The 13,632-nt window shown below is 40.0% G+C and overlaps 1 protein-coding gene across 1 annotated transcript in view; it reads right to left on the bottom strand.

The window, feature by feature from the left end:
• PTPN4 (protein tyrosine phosphatase, non-receptor type 4 (megakaryocyte)) overlaps positions 1 to 13,632 on the bottom strand; it is a gene marked incomplete at its 3' end in the record, with an annotated part of 444,194 nt that overhangs the window by 351,624 nt on the left and 78,938 nt on the right. The window contains exon 2 of the mRNA XM_006902506.1: positions 8,698 to 8,805. Coding sequence (XP_006902568.1) covers positions 8,698 to 8,805 — 108 coding nt within the window. The remainder of the gene's footprint in view (positions 1 to 8,697; positions 8,806 to 13,632) is intronic.

Below are 13,632 nucleotides of genomic sequence, written 5' to 3'. Positions count from 1 at the left end.
ACACAGATAGACATTCTTCTGGTATTCCCTGCTTTCAGCTAAGATCCATCTAACATCAGCTACAATATCCCTAGTACCACGACCCCTTCTAAACCCAGACTGGACTTCCGGCAGTTCTCTGCTGATGTGCTGTTCCAGTCGTTTTTGGATAATTTCAGTAGAATCTTGCTTGCCAGACTAGTATGTCTAAAATAGAAATCTCATGTTAAAAAACAGATTGAAGTATTGAGTGTAACAATAGGTGCAAGTGTATCTGAAATGATGGGGATTGCACAGGACAAGGCATGATACAGATGTGCAGTTCATATGGTTGCTATGGGTCTTAGTCAACTTCATGGTTCATGGTACCTAACAACGACAATAATATGCTAGTTAAGCAAATCTGTTTGTAAAAGTATAAGCTTCTTAATCATGTGAGGGAAAAAAAGACTTCATAATCTCAATCAAATCTCATTCCTCTTTTCTTTCTTGGTGTATATTTTTAGTCATATTAAGCACCGCCGCCCCCCCCCCACCCCAGTTTTTCAAATACTCTTTCTTCACTGTGGACACTGCTGGATTTTTTTAAACACTTCACTACCAGTTCCCTTGTAATTTCTTCATAAAATGGAACAGGTTTGTTGTTGTTGTTGTTGTTGTGAGGTGTCATCAAACTACTCATAGCTTTCCTATGAACAACAGATCTGAATCTTGCCCTATTCTGCACCACCTTCTCAAGATCCAACTATTGTTACAATCACTGTGTCAATTAATTTGTTTGAGGGTTTTCTATTCATCTCTGAAACTCCAAATTTCCCAGCAAGATGTCTTTTTCCAAGACTGTCCAATCTTAACAACATGCCCAAAGGATATGAAATTAAGTTTCCCCGTCCTTGCTAATAAGGAAAAACCTGGTTGCATTTCATCCAAGACATATTTGTTCATTATTAAGGCAGTCCATGGGAAAATCGATACTCTTCTCAAACAGCTCAACTCAAAGTCATTGATTCTTCTGTCATCTCCATTCATTGTCCAACTTTCAGTTGTGGAAAAGTAATCTAAAATATCATGGCTTGGATCAAATTCACCATAGCCCTTTATCAGTTTGGAGAGATCCCTGACAGCAAATGTTACCAATGCATCTCATCTTTTGATATTATGAATACTGTTATCAGGGGTGTTGATTGTGGATCCAAGTAAAATGAAGTCACTGACAACTCCAATCTTTTCTCCATCTATCATGATGTTGCTTATTGGTCCAGTGGGAGAACTTTTGTTTTCTCGATGTTAAAATACAATCCAAACTGAAGGCTAAAGTCTTTGATCTTCTGCAGTAAGAGCATCAGTTCGTCTTCACTTCCTGCAAGAAACGCCTGTTGATCGGTCTTCCCCAAATCTAAAGCTTCAACAAAGCCGTTATTTCTGCAAATTTTTCAGATTTGAACCTAATTAACCTGGATAACAGAATAAGCCAATAAATAGGTCATGAGACCTATAGAATAGATAGAGTAGACCAGCTTTCCCCCTATATCTTTTCCCCTATATCTACATACAGGTAAAAACAGGCTGGGCTACACTCAAGTACAAGAAGTCAAGTTAGTGTTACTGAATGAGAGGCGACTCATAGCTGACCCTCCAGTGGGTTTTTGGAGGTTGTAAATCTCATAGGAGAAGACTGTCCATCTTTCTCCCACAGAGCTACTGGTGGATTTGAACCACAGAGAGGTGTTACCCTTGCGTTAGTAGCACAGCTCCCTGTAGAATGGGCCACTAGAGTTCCAAGTGAAAAAATGGAGTTACTGTCTCTGTTCTCATGTGATATCTACTTAAAGCTGTCTTTCAAAAATCATGTGGCCAGAACTAATATAAACCAGCATGAGAGAATGCATAGAACTTTCAGTGCTGACTGCTCTAGGACATTACACAAAAGGTACCATTAGATTTATCCTATAAGTAATGCCTAACATCCCAGGGGCCTTCGCAGTAGAATGCGGCTTGCCAAAAAGTTGTGTGAACATCTGAGTATCATAACCACTCCCAACTGAGCACATTCCAAGAAGAACCACTCAGAAGTCTATGTTCTCTTTTTCTTATTATCACAATATCAGATATTAGGTCAGGTATAGTTTACCCTGCTTCAGCATCTCCCCTTGCAAGGTACTTTTTCTTTAAATAAAGTCTCTGCTTTTATGATAAGCCTGCCCCTTGTAAGTAAACTGATTTAAAAAAAAAATTAAAAAGAAAAAGACCAAAAAATAAAAAATAACACTGAACATACATACAACCAAAGCTTTATAACAGATTACAGACAAAATTTATCCAAGAGCAACATATGAGATAAAAACTAAGCTTTTAAGTATCCACATGGTATTAAAATACAGTTTACTAAAATAATGATTATCTTCTATGTGGTATTTTCTAAAACTTGATGAAATAAATGATTTAAGATTTTTAGCTTACATTAAAAGAATCTTCACAGGAAACCTCTGTTCTAAGTAAGCCACATCTTAGGTCAACCATCTGACAGTCTACTAAGGTAGAGCAATGCTTTCCTAAATACGGTTCCTTGATCAGTAACATCAACCTCGTCTGGGCACTTAAGAGAAATACAAATTCTTGAGCTCTACTCAAGATTTTCACAATGAGGAACTATATTTTTAAAGTCACTGTCAGGTGATAATGATGTAGGTTCAAGATTGATAACTACAAGGTTATAGCACATAGAAACAGGGGTATCACAGAAAAGAAACAGAGAAACAGTAAAGTATCACAAACTATCAACAGAATAAACCTGCAGAAAGAGTAAGTCAATAGTAATGTTTCATTCAAGAACACTGTATTTGGACTGCATAAGATATGGCCCTGTCTCTCTCAACTTCCCACTGGATAAAGAGGGTGCAGCAGTCAGCAGGAAATGGGTTGGTCTCCAGCCAACCAAGAACAATTACAAACTTTTAGAAGAAGCAGGAGGCACTCAAGTGAGATTCTTGCAAGGCTATACACAGGCTAGAGAAAAGCTGGAGGATATTAGGAAAGGTGAGTTTTCCCACTTCACAGGACTAGAAAGAACTCTTGGTATATCAAGTTGCCCTCCTCTAGAAGGGAACACTTTAAGTCTGCAACTAATTAATAACATCATAAAAACAAAGAACTGTCAACAAACTAACAGACATAATAGAAATGACCTAACACTAAGAAAAACATCATATAATACCAAGTAATCTGAAACACAAAATAAGCATTCTCTTTAAAAAGACAATATTATTCAGATGCTTTGCTGGAGAAGGAGAGGCAAATCTCCTCTTGTACCAGATAGATTCAATTTCACAGTTCTTGTTGTTAAGTGCCGTCAAGCTGTAGGCGACTCATAGCGACCCTATGAAGGAAAAGCCTCAACACTTGTCTTTCATTTTTTCTTCAGGTCCATAGGGTTTCCAGAGGCAAGCTATTATGGGAGTAGATGCCACTCCTGCTTCCAATTTGATAGTACACACACACACACACACACACACACACACACACACACACATAAATATAAATAAATAAAAATTTTAAAGAAGACTATATTGCGGCTCTCTGCTCCTCGTCAATCCAGACTGCCCTCTCTTCTTTGTGCAGCCTCAGCCGTATCCCTGAGACACGATGGTGAAGGTCGGAGTAAACGGATTTGGCCGCATTGGGCGCCTGGTCACCAGGGCTATATTTAACTCTGGCAAAGTGGAAGTTGTTGCCATCAATGATACCTTCATTGACCTCAACTACATGGTCTATATGTTCCAATATGATTCCACCCATGGCAAGTTCAACGGCACTGTCAAGGCTGAGAATGGGAAGCTGGTCATCAATGGGAAAGCCATCACTATCTTCCAGGAGCGAGATCCTGCCAACATCAAGTGGGGTGATGCTGGTGCTGAATATGTTGTGGAGCCCACTGGTGTCTTCACAACCTTGGAGAAGGCTGGGGCTCACTTGAAGGCTGGTGCCAAACGGGTAATCATCTCTGCTCCTTCTGCCGATGCCCCCATGTTTGTGATGGGTGTGAACCATGAAAAGTATGACAACTCTCTCAAGATTGTCAGCAATGCCTCCGGCACCACCAACTGCTTGGCTCCCCTGGCCAAGGTCATCCATGACAACTTCGGCATTGTAGAGGGACTCATGACCACAGTCCATGCCATCACTGCCACCCAGAAGACTGTGGATGGCCCCTCTGGAAAGCTGTGGCGTGATGGCCATGGAGCTGCCCAGAACATCATCCCTGCATCTACTGGCACTGCCAAGGCCGTGGGCAAGGTCATCCCTGAACTGAATGGGAAACTTACCATCATGGCTTTCCCTGTCCCCACCCCCAGTGTGTCAGTTGTGGACCTGGCCTGCTGTCTGGAGAAAGCTGCCAAATATGATGACATCAAGAAAATAGTAAAGCAGGCATCAGAAGGGCCCCTCAAGGGCATTCTGGGATACACTGAAGACCAGGTTGTCTCCTGTGACTTTAATAGTGACACCCACTCTTCCACCTTCGATGCTGGGGCTGGCATTGCCCTGAATGACCACTTTGTCAAACTACAGCAACCGGGTGGTTGACCTGATGGTTCACATGGCCTCCAAAGAATAAGATCCCTTTGGACCACCAGCCCCAGCAATAGCACTAGAAGAGAGAGACCCTCAGCTACTGGGGAGTCCTTGCCCCAACTTGATCCTCCCACACACTGAGAATCTCACATCCTTGACACAAGTTTCCATCAAATCCCCCTGAGAAAGGGGAGGGGCTTGGCAAGCCCATCTTGTCATGTACCATCAATAAAGTACACTGTACTCAGCCCCAAAAAAAAAAAAAAAAGACTATATTGCAAACCAAATAAATAACCCAGAGACAGAGGCAAAATAAATATACTGACCCAGAGTAATATGAACAGCTACAGAAGAAGTGAAAAATGAAGGAAGAAACAATGGAAACCATAAATAAAGTGTACACCCTAGAGACAGGGAACCAGAAGAAATACACTAATGTGGAGTTACATGAATAGCAATGGAAGAAGGTGCAAATGATGAAAAAAGAGAATGAAATACATAAATGAAGCAAATAATCCAGTGACAAGGAGCCAGAAGAAACATATCAAATGTAAGAACATGAACAACTAGGGAAAACTGCAAATAAGTGGAACAAAAAAATTGAAATTATAGATAAAGAGGCACAAGAACTTTAAAAATCATAACAAGACAGAGAAGGTACAGCCAAGATAGAATTCAAAATAATAAAAACGGATGAAAATGCAATCTGCCATATCAAGACTGAAATAGCAGAAGTTACCAGCATGCTAGAAGGACAAACAAGCAAAATAGAAGAGATGGAAGACATCAGTGAGCTGGAAGACAAAAGCCGCAATGGAAACACACAAGAAGGAAAAACGGAGAGGAGACAGAAAGAAAATGTTAAAATCATGTGGGATAACATCAAAAGGAACAACATTCCTAGAAGTATGCGGTTCAAATCCACCAGATGCTCTGCTGGAGAAGGAGGGACAATCTCCTCCTGTACCAGTCAGACACACAAAATAATAAAAACAACAAAAAAAAATAATAAAATAAAAAAAAAAGGAACAACATACACATGATCAGCATTTCAGATCATGGTGGGTGGGCAGCCAAAGCACTGAGAAAACAGTGGAAAAAATATCAGAAGAAAACGTCAAGGCATTATGGAGAATGAGGAAATCCACATAAAAGAAGCTCAGCAAACTCCAAACAGATTAGACACCAAAAGAAAAACATTAACACATACCATAGTCAAATTCTCCAAAATAAAAGATGAAGCATCAAAAGACAGGAGTACACAGTCACTAAACCAAAAAGAATTGTCTGACACAGAAGAATTTAATGAAACAACATATGATCAAGAGTCTACAGTGTTGTAAGAGAAGTTTAAGCTGCTCTGAAGGAAATGGCAAAGAACAAGGTTCCAGAAATTGATGGAATACCAATTGACATTTTTCAGCAAACAAATGCAGCCCGGGACACACTCACCAAATTATGTCAAGAAATCTGGAAGACAGGGGAGCTCTAGTGGTCTAGTGGCAAGAAGCTGCACTGCAATCCCAGAGACTCATGGTTCAAATCCACCAGATGCTCTGCCAGGGGAGGAGGGACAATCTCCTCCTGTACCAGTCAGATCTGATTTGACAGTACACTCACACAAAAATAATAAAATAAAAATAAAATTAAAAAAAAAAGAAATCTGGAAGACAACCACCTGACCAACTGACTGGAAAAGATTTATATTTATTCCCATTCTGAAAGAAAGGTGACCCAACAGAGTGTGAAAATTACTGAACAATACCACTAATTTCACACACAAGCAAGAGCCTCCTGAAGATTATCCAACAATAACTTGAGAAGTATATCAGCAAAGAACTGCCAGATGTACAGGCTGGGTTTAGAAGAGGCCGTGGCACTAGGGACAACATAGTCCAACATTAGATGGATCTTGGCTGAAAGCAGAGAGTACCAGAAAAATGTCTACTGTGTTTTACGGACAACAAATTGTGGCTGACCATGAGAAGAATGGGAATCCTAGAACATTTAATTGTGCTCATGAGAAACTTATACTTGGACCGGGAAGCAGTAACCAGAACAGAGCAGGGAAACACTACATGGTTCAAAATCAGGAAAGATGTGAATCAAGGATGTATCCTATCTCTATACCTTTTCAGTCAATATGCAGAAACGACTATTCAGGAGGCTGGGCTTTATAAGGAGGAATATGGTATCAGGATTGGAGGAAGACTTATCAACAGTCTATGGCATACAGATGACCCAACTTTGCTTGCTGAAACTGAGGAAAGCATGAGATATATACTGCGGAAGGTTAAGGACTGAAATCTTCAATACGGATTAAAGCTCAACATCAAGAAGACAAAGACTGGCCAATCAGCAGCTTCATGATAGGCAGAGAAGAGATTGAGAATGTTAACTTCAGCTTGCTTGGTTCCACATCCAATACTCTCGGGACCAGCAGTCAGGAAATCAAAAGATAATTTTGCATTGGGAAAGTCTGATGCCAGGGTCCTCCCTCTCATTCGACCTTTTTTGGGTTTGAGGTAGGAAAGAAAGAATTCAATCTATGTTGGAAAGCCTGGACAAACTTATCTAATGGAATTTTTATTAAAAAAATTGGATTATACACTAAAATAAAGATGATACTCTTCTTTAAGTGGGTGGCTCTAAAGAAAAGTAAATAATTGCTGTTGTTAGGTGCTGCCACGTGGACTGCAACTCACAGTGAACCTCCTATACCACTGCTGCAATCTCCACTGTGCCCACCGTTGTCAATGCCAATACACCTCTTGTAGGGTCTTCCTCTTCTTTACCGACTCTCTACTTTTGCCCTCAACAGGAAAGTTGTTAATACTGGCATTTCCCCATCAACACTAGAAAACATAACTTACATACTAGTATACCAAAGAAAGAAGCAGGTACACAGAAGAAACACAATACAAACTCAGAATTTCCTGACTTTGCAAAAATGTACCAGTGCAATTTTGCTTCTTCTTAGTCCATGTACTTTTCAATTTAACTTATGTCATCCCGAGTTTTTTCCTTTTAAGCTATAACAAAAGATATACAATATAATTTGTAACAAGCAAGAAACCTAGAACTCATTAATCATGTTACACTCCATGTTTCAGTACAGTACTTTATCTCTCTCTGATAAAAGATGAGGATCTCACATATCCATCAGGTTTCATACAAGAGTTAACTCTGATTATTTAGCTTTCATTCTAGTATATGGGAATCCTGGTGCTCAGATGCTGAACAGAAAGTCAGTCATTTGAACTCACCAGCTGCTCTGTAAGAGAAAGAGAAGGCAGAGCCTCTGGTGGTTTAAATCCACCAGCAGCTTCCTGGGAGGCTGCTTCTTGTGCAAAGCAGTCAGGCAGTCTCCTCCTGTGAAAACGTGATGGAGGGTCTGCTCTGAGGAGGTTTCAACTGGATAGCACTGAGTTTGTGTAGGAGTAAACCATCAATTCAAAGAAGTCCTGGTGGCATATTGCTGAATAAGTTGTGCTTCTAACTAAAAGGTTTAAGCCCACAAGTCATTGCACAGGAGACAGATGAGCAATCTCAAAGTTTTAGAGCTGTGGAAACCCAACTGCAAGTTGCTAGGAATCAGAACTGCCTTGATGGCAGTAGGTTTAGTTTTAAGAGGGTTTCAAAGTCATTCTAACAATATTGGCAGATTTTGAAAGAAAAGACACAGAGAATTCTTATTTCAGCATTCTAATTTTTCTAACTATACAAAATTTTTCACTGAAAATGGGCATTGTCTTATACTAGTCAAAATTATTTTACATATACTATATATTATTTTATATGGTATATGATACAATCTTTCATCAAAATTCTTCCAAAATAACCAAATTTATAGAGAACTTGATCAGAATGTGTTAATAAACCTCTTTTAGTTGTTCAAGACAAGAAAGTAAAGACATTGGTAGTAGATTTATAGACATACTCATAATTAAGACAGTGTTAAAGAAATAACCTCTTACAATTTCATATATCAGTAATAAAAAGGACAAGGGTAAAAGGATTAATCCTAATTATTCAAGAAAAATTAAGTTAAAAACTACATGCAATCAATGAACATAATAAAGGTCACAGATTATATGATAACACAAGGGGAAACTAAAAAGCAAATGAAAAACAACTTAAACTTACTGGGTTATCTGTGGAGTCATCAGTCAACTGTAAACCAAAATAATCTCGCTCAGTCAAATCAAGATGCTTGAAGACTATATCCAATAGAACTTGCCCCTGGTCATGTTTCTAGAAGAAAAAGAAAATTAAGTCAACCAACTTAAAATATTTTACATTTTCAATCTGGTCAATTTTGAGCCTCTCCTATTAAATAGGCACTTATTTTCTTAAACTCTGCTCTGTCCTGTGCCAATCGCACTGTCTCTGACACTCCCATCCCAATTACCCCAGTCACTCAATCAATCCACCTCATAGAGGGCCTTCCCCTCCTGTGCTGTCCCTCTACCCTCCCAAGCACGATGTCCTTCTCCAAGGACCAGTCTCTCGTTACAACATGTCCAAAGTATGTTAGACAAAGCCTCAGAATCCTTGCCTCCAAGGAACCACCAGGTTTAACCCTTTCCAGAATGAATCTGTTTTCCTAGAAGTCCATGGTACTTTCAATACTCTTCTCCAACACCACAGTTCAAAGGCATCAATTCTCCTTCTATCCTCCTTGGTCATTGTCCAACTCTGATGTATAACAAGTGATTGCAAAGATCATGCCTGTGTCAGACGTACCTTAGTCTCCAGAGAGATACCATTGCTCTTCAGTACTTTAGAGAGGTCCCTAACAGCAGACTTTCCCATGGCAATACGCCTTTTAATTTCCTGGCTGCTGGTGCCAAGAGTGTTGACTGTGGAGCCAAGCAAACTAAAGCTGTGAACAATCTCAATCTCTTCACCATCCATCCTGATGCTGCCAACTGGCCCAGTAGTGAGAATCTTTGTCTTTTTGACATTGAGCCTCAATCCAAATTGTACGCTCACCAAATAATTTGAAAAGCTGATGAAAAAGAATAAGGCATGAGGATTGAGAAAAGCCTCACCAACAGTCTGCATTATGCAGATGACACAGTCTTGCCTGACGGAAGTGATTATTGAAAAAGATCAAAGGCTAAAATACAGACCACATTCCAATACCAAGAAAACAAAAATCGTCACCACACAATCAACTGCAGCTTCATGATGTTTTTGTTGTTGTTGTTGTTGTTATGTGCCAATGAGTAGCATGAGACTCACAGCAACCCTATGTACAGCAACTCTGAAGCCTGCTATGTCCTGAGCCAGTCTCACTGACTCCAACATACCTATTCCTACCACCCCAGTTACTGTATCAATCCATTTGATCCAGGGTCGTCTTCTCCTGTGTTGTCCCTCCAAGCATGGTGTCCTTTTCCAAGGATCATGGCCATGTACCCAAACTATGCAAGATGGAGTTTCAAAGTCCTAACCTACAAGGAGAAACTTGGTTTCACTCTCTTCAAGACAGACAGATTTGTTTTCTTGGCTATCCATGGGATGTTCATGACTCTTCTCCAGCACCACAACTCAAAAGCATCAATAATTCTTCTGTCATCCTTAGTCACTGTCCAGCTCTCTGATATATAGCAAATAATTGAAAAGACCATGGCCTAGATTAAGTGCATCTTAGTCTCTAGACTGACATCACTGCTTTTCAGTACTCTGGAGAGGTCCCTGACAGCAGATTTACCTAATGCAATTTGTCTTTTGATTTCCTGACTGCTGCTGGTGTTAATACTGTTGACTGTGGAATCAACAAGCTGTAATTGTTAATAACTTCAATCTCTCCTCCATCTAGCATGGTGCTGCCAATTGGCCCAGTGATGAGAATCTGTCTTCTCCATCTAGCATGGTGCTGCCAATTGGTCCAGTGATGAGAATCTGTCTTCTTGATGCTGAGCTTCAATCTATATTGAAGACTACAGTCCTGGACCTCTCCAGCAAGCACTTCAGGTCCTCCTCAGTTTCAAGCAAGGTTGTGTCATCTGCATAATGCAGGCTGTTGATAAGTCGTCCTCTAATCCTGATACCACATTCCTCCTCATAAAGCCCCGCTTCCCAAATGATCAGTTCTGCATATAGACTGAAAAAGTATGAAGACAGGACATATCTTTGATGCACTCCATTCCTCATTCTGAACCACGCAGCATTTTCTTCCTGTTCTGAGGACTGCTTCCTGATCCAAGTATAAATTTTGCATAAGCACAAACAAGTGCTCTGGGATTCCCATTCTTCTCAAGGTTAGCCACAATTTGTTGTGATCCACACAGTCAAATGCCTTTGCATAGTTAATGAAACAGACACTCTTCTGGTATTCGGCTTTGTTCCAAGATCCATCTGACATTGGCGATGATGTCTCTAGTACCATGACTTCTTCTAAATCCAGCTTGTATTTCTAGTAGTTCTCTGTCAATGTACTGTTCCAGTCATTTCTGGATACTCTTCAGCAGGATTTTGCTTGAATAGTAGTGATACTGTACGATAATTTCCACACTCTTATCATGTCAGCTTTTTTTTGGAATTGTAATAAATATAGATTTCTTCCAGTCAACTGACCAGGTAGCTGCCCTCCACATTTCTTGGCACAACCGGGGAGCACATACAGGGCAGCATCTGTTTTTGGATTATGCCAACTGGTATCCCATCATTTTCTGGAACTTTATTTTTTTGCTAAATCCTTCAGAGCAGCCTGAACTTCCTCCTTCATCACTGTTGCCTTTTTATCATATGTTGTTTCGTGAAATTGTTAAGATCCTATAATGCTGGGTGATGAAACTTTGTCTCACATACTTTGGGCATGAGGGGTGAGTTCTTATTAAAAGACAGCTGGGAAAGGTAGAAGGTCAGCGAAAGAGAGGAAGGCCCTTAATGAATGGACTGACACACTGACTACAACAATGGGCAGATTTTATTAGGATGGTGCGGATAAGGTAGGAAATTAAAAAACGTATTGCGATGGGAAAATCTGCTGTTAGGGACCTCTCTAAATTACTCAAGAGCAACGGTGTCTCTCTGGAGACTAAGGTGCGCCTGATAGAGGCCATGGTCTTTGCAATCACTTGTTATGCATCAGAGAGTTGGACAAATGACTAGGGAGGATAGAAGGAAAATTGATGCCTTTGCGCTGTGGTGCTGGAGAAGAGTATTGAATGTACCATGGACTGCCAAGAAAACAAACAGATTCATCCTGGAGAGGGTTAAAACAGGCTACTCCTTGGAGGCAAGTATTCTGGGGCTTCGTCTGACATACTTTGGACATGTAAGGAGAGACAGGTCCTTGGAGAGGGACATCATGCTGGGTAGAGTAGAGGGACAGCGCAGGAGGGGAAGACCCTCTATGAGGTGGATTGATTCAGTGACTGGGGTAATCGGGATGGGTGTGTCAGAGGCAGTGCGACTGGTACAGGATAGAGCAGGGTTTAGGGCTGTTGTACATAGGGTTGCTATGAGTCGCAAAGGGCTCGGACGGCACATAACAACAACAATACCTTTTTAATCCATCACAGTCCTAATATAATGTAACAGGAGTTTCCCTAGAGTATGACCTATAAAAACTTCTAAATCACAGGAAATAAAAAGGCAATCCTTACCCTTCACAATCCGTAATCCACAGTCCTTAATCTTCACAGTCATTAATCCACACAGCCCTTAACCCACACAGTCCTTAGTCTTCAGTCCTTAATTCACAGTCCTTAACCTTCACAGTCCTTAATCCACAGTCCTTAATCTTCAATCATTAATCCACACAATCCTTAACCTTCAGTCCTTAATCCACAATCCTTAATCTTCAATCATTAATCCACACAGTCCTTAGTCTTCAATCATTAATCCACACAGTCCTTAATTCTCATAATCCTTTACCTTCACAGTCCTTAATCCAAACATTCTTAACCTACAGTTTTTAACCTTCAAAACCCTTAATCTAAACAGTTCTTATCTTCAGTCCTTAACCCACACAGTCCTTTACCTTCACAGTCATTAATCTACACACTACTTAACCTTCACAACCTTAATTTACGCAGTCTTTAGCCTTTGCAACCTCAATTCATACAGTCCTAAATCTTAATGGTCCTTAATCCACACAGTTGTTAGCCTTCATGACTTTAATCCACACAGTCCTTAATCCATTTTTAATTTGCTTTTATATGCGGTGGCAACATGGATCATGGTTTATTTTTCTGTGGGGAAATTCCATTTTCATGGCATTATTTATTAAAGAAATTCTTTCTCCCAAAAGAATGTACTTAGAAAACTTGGCCAAAAAATCTGTTGTTGGTCTAGCCACAATGGAAGAGAGTATGACACTTTCTTAAAAAGTTGGAAATAGAAATACCATTTGACCAGCAATTCCACTACTGAGAATATACCCTAAAGAAACAAGAGACACAACTCAAACAGATATATGTACACCCGTGTTTACTGCTGTTATTCACAATAACAAAGAGATGCAAGCAACCTAAGCACCCAGCAACAAACAAATGGACAGGAAAACTATGGTACATCCACACAATGTAATATTACAAAGGATTAGAAAAATAATTAACTCTTAAAAGATTACACACCATATGGGAGCCTGAAAGATGTTATGTTCAATGACTTAGTCACAAAAAGACAAATGTGCAGCAGTGAATTAAAAAACAACAACAAAACCCACCCACAACCAAAAAACCTCCATGATCAAAAACACTGATGCAAAAAGGCACTTCATGAAATCCAAGACCTATTCCCAGTAAAAATCTTTCAGTAGAATAGAAATGGATTGTCTTTTTCACAATATTGAATCTTCTTATCCATGAACAAGGCACATTTTTCCATTTTATTTAGGTCTCTTGTTCCCATTCCAAAGAAAGGTAACCTGACAGAGTGCAGAAAATATCGAACAATACCACTGATATCACATGCAAGCAAGATTCTGCTGAAACAACTGGAACAGCACATCAACAGAGAATTGCCTGAAGTGCAGGCTGAGTTTAGAAGAGGCTGTGGTACTAGGGATATTACAGCTAATGTTAGATGGATCTTAGTTGAAAGCAGAAAGTAGCAGAGGAATGG

Source organism: Elephantulus edwardii, unplaced genomic scaffold (assembly GCF_000299155.1).
Source record: "Elephantulus edwardii isolate Elephantulus edwardi_28Jun2011 unplaced genomic scaffold, EleEdw1.0 scaffold00419, whole genome shotgun sequence".
Lineage (NCBI taxonomy): Eukaryota > Metazoa > Chordata > Mammalia > Macroscelidea > Macroscelididae > Elephantulus > Elephantulus edwardii.
Note: the sequence above shows the minus strand (reverse complement) of the source record. Positions and strands in the feature narration are given on the sequence as shown.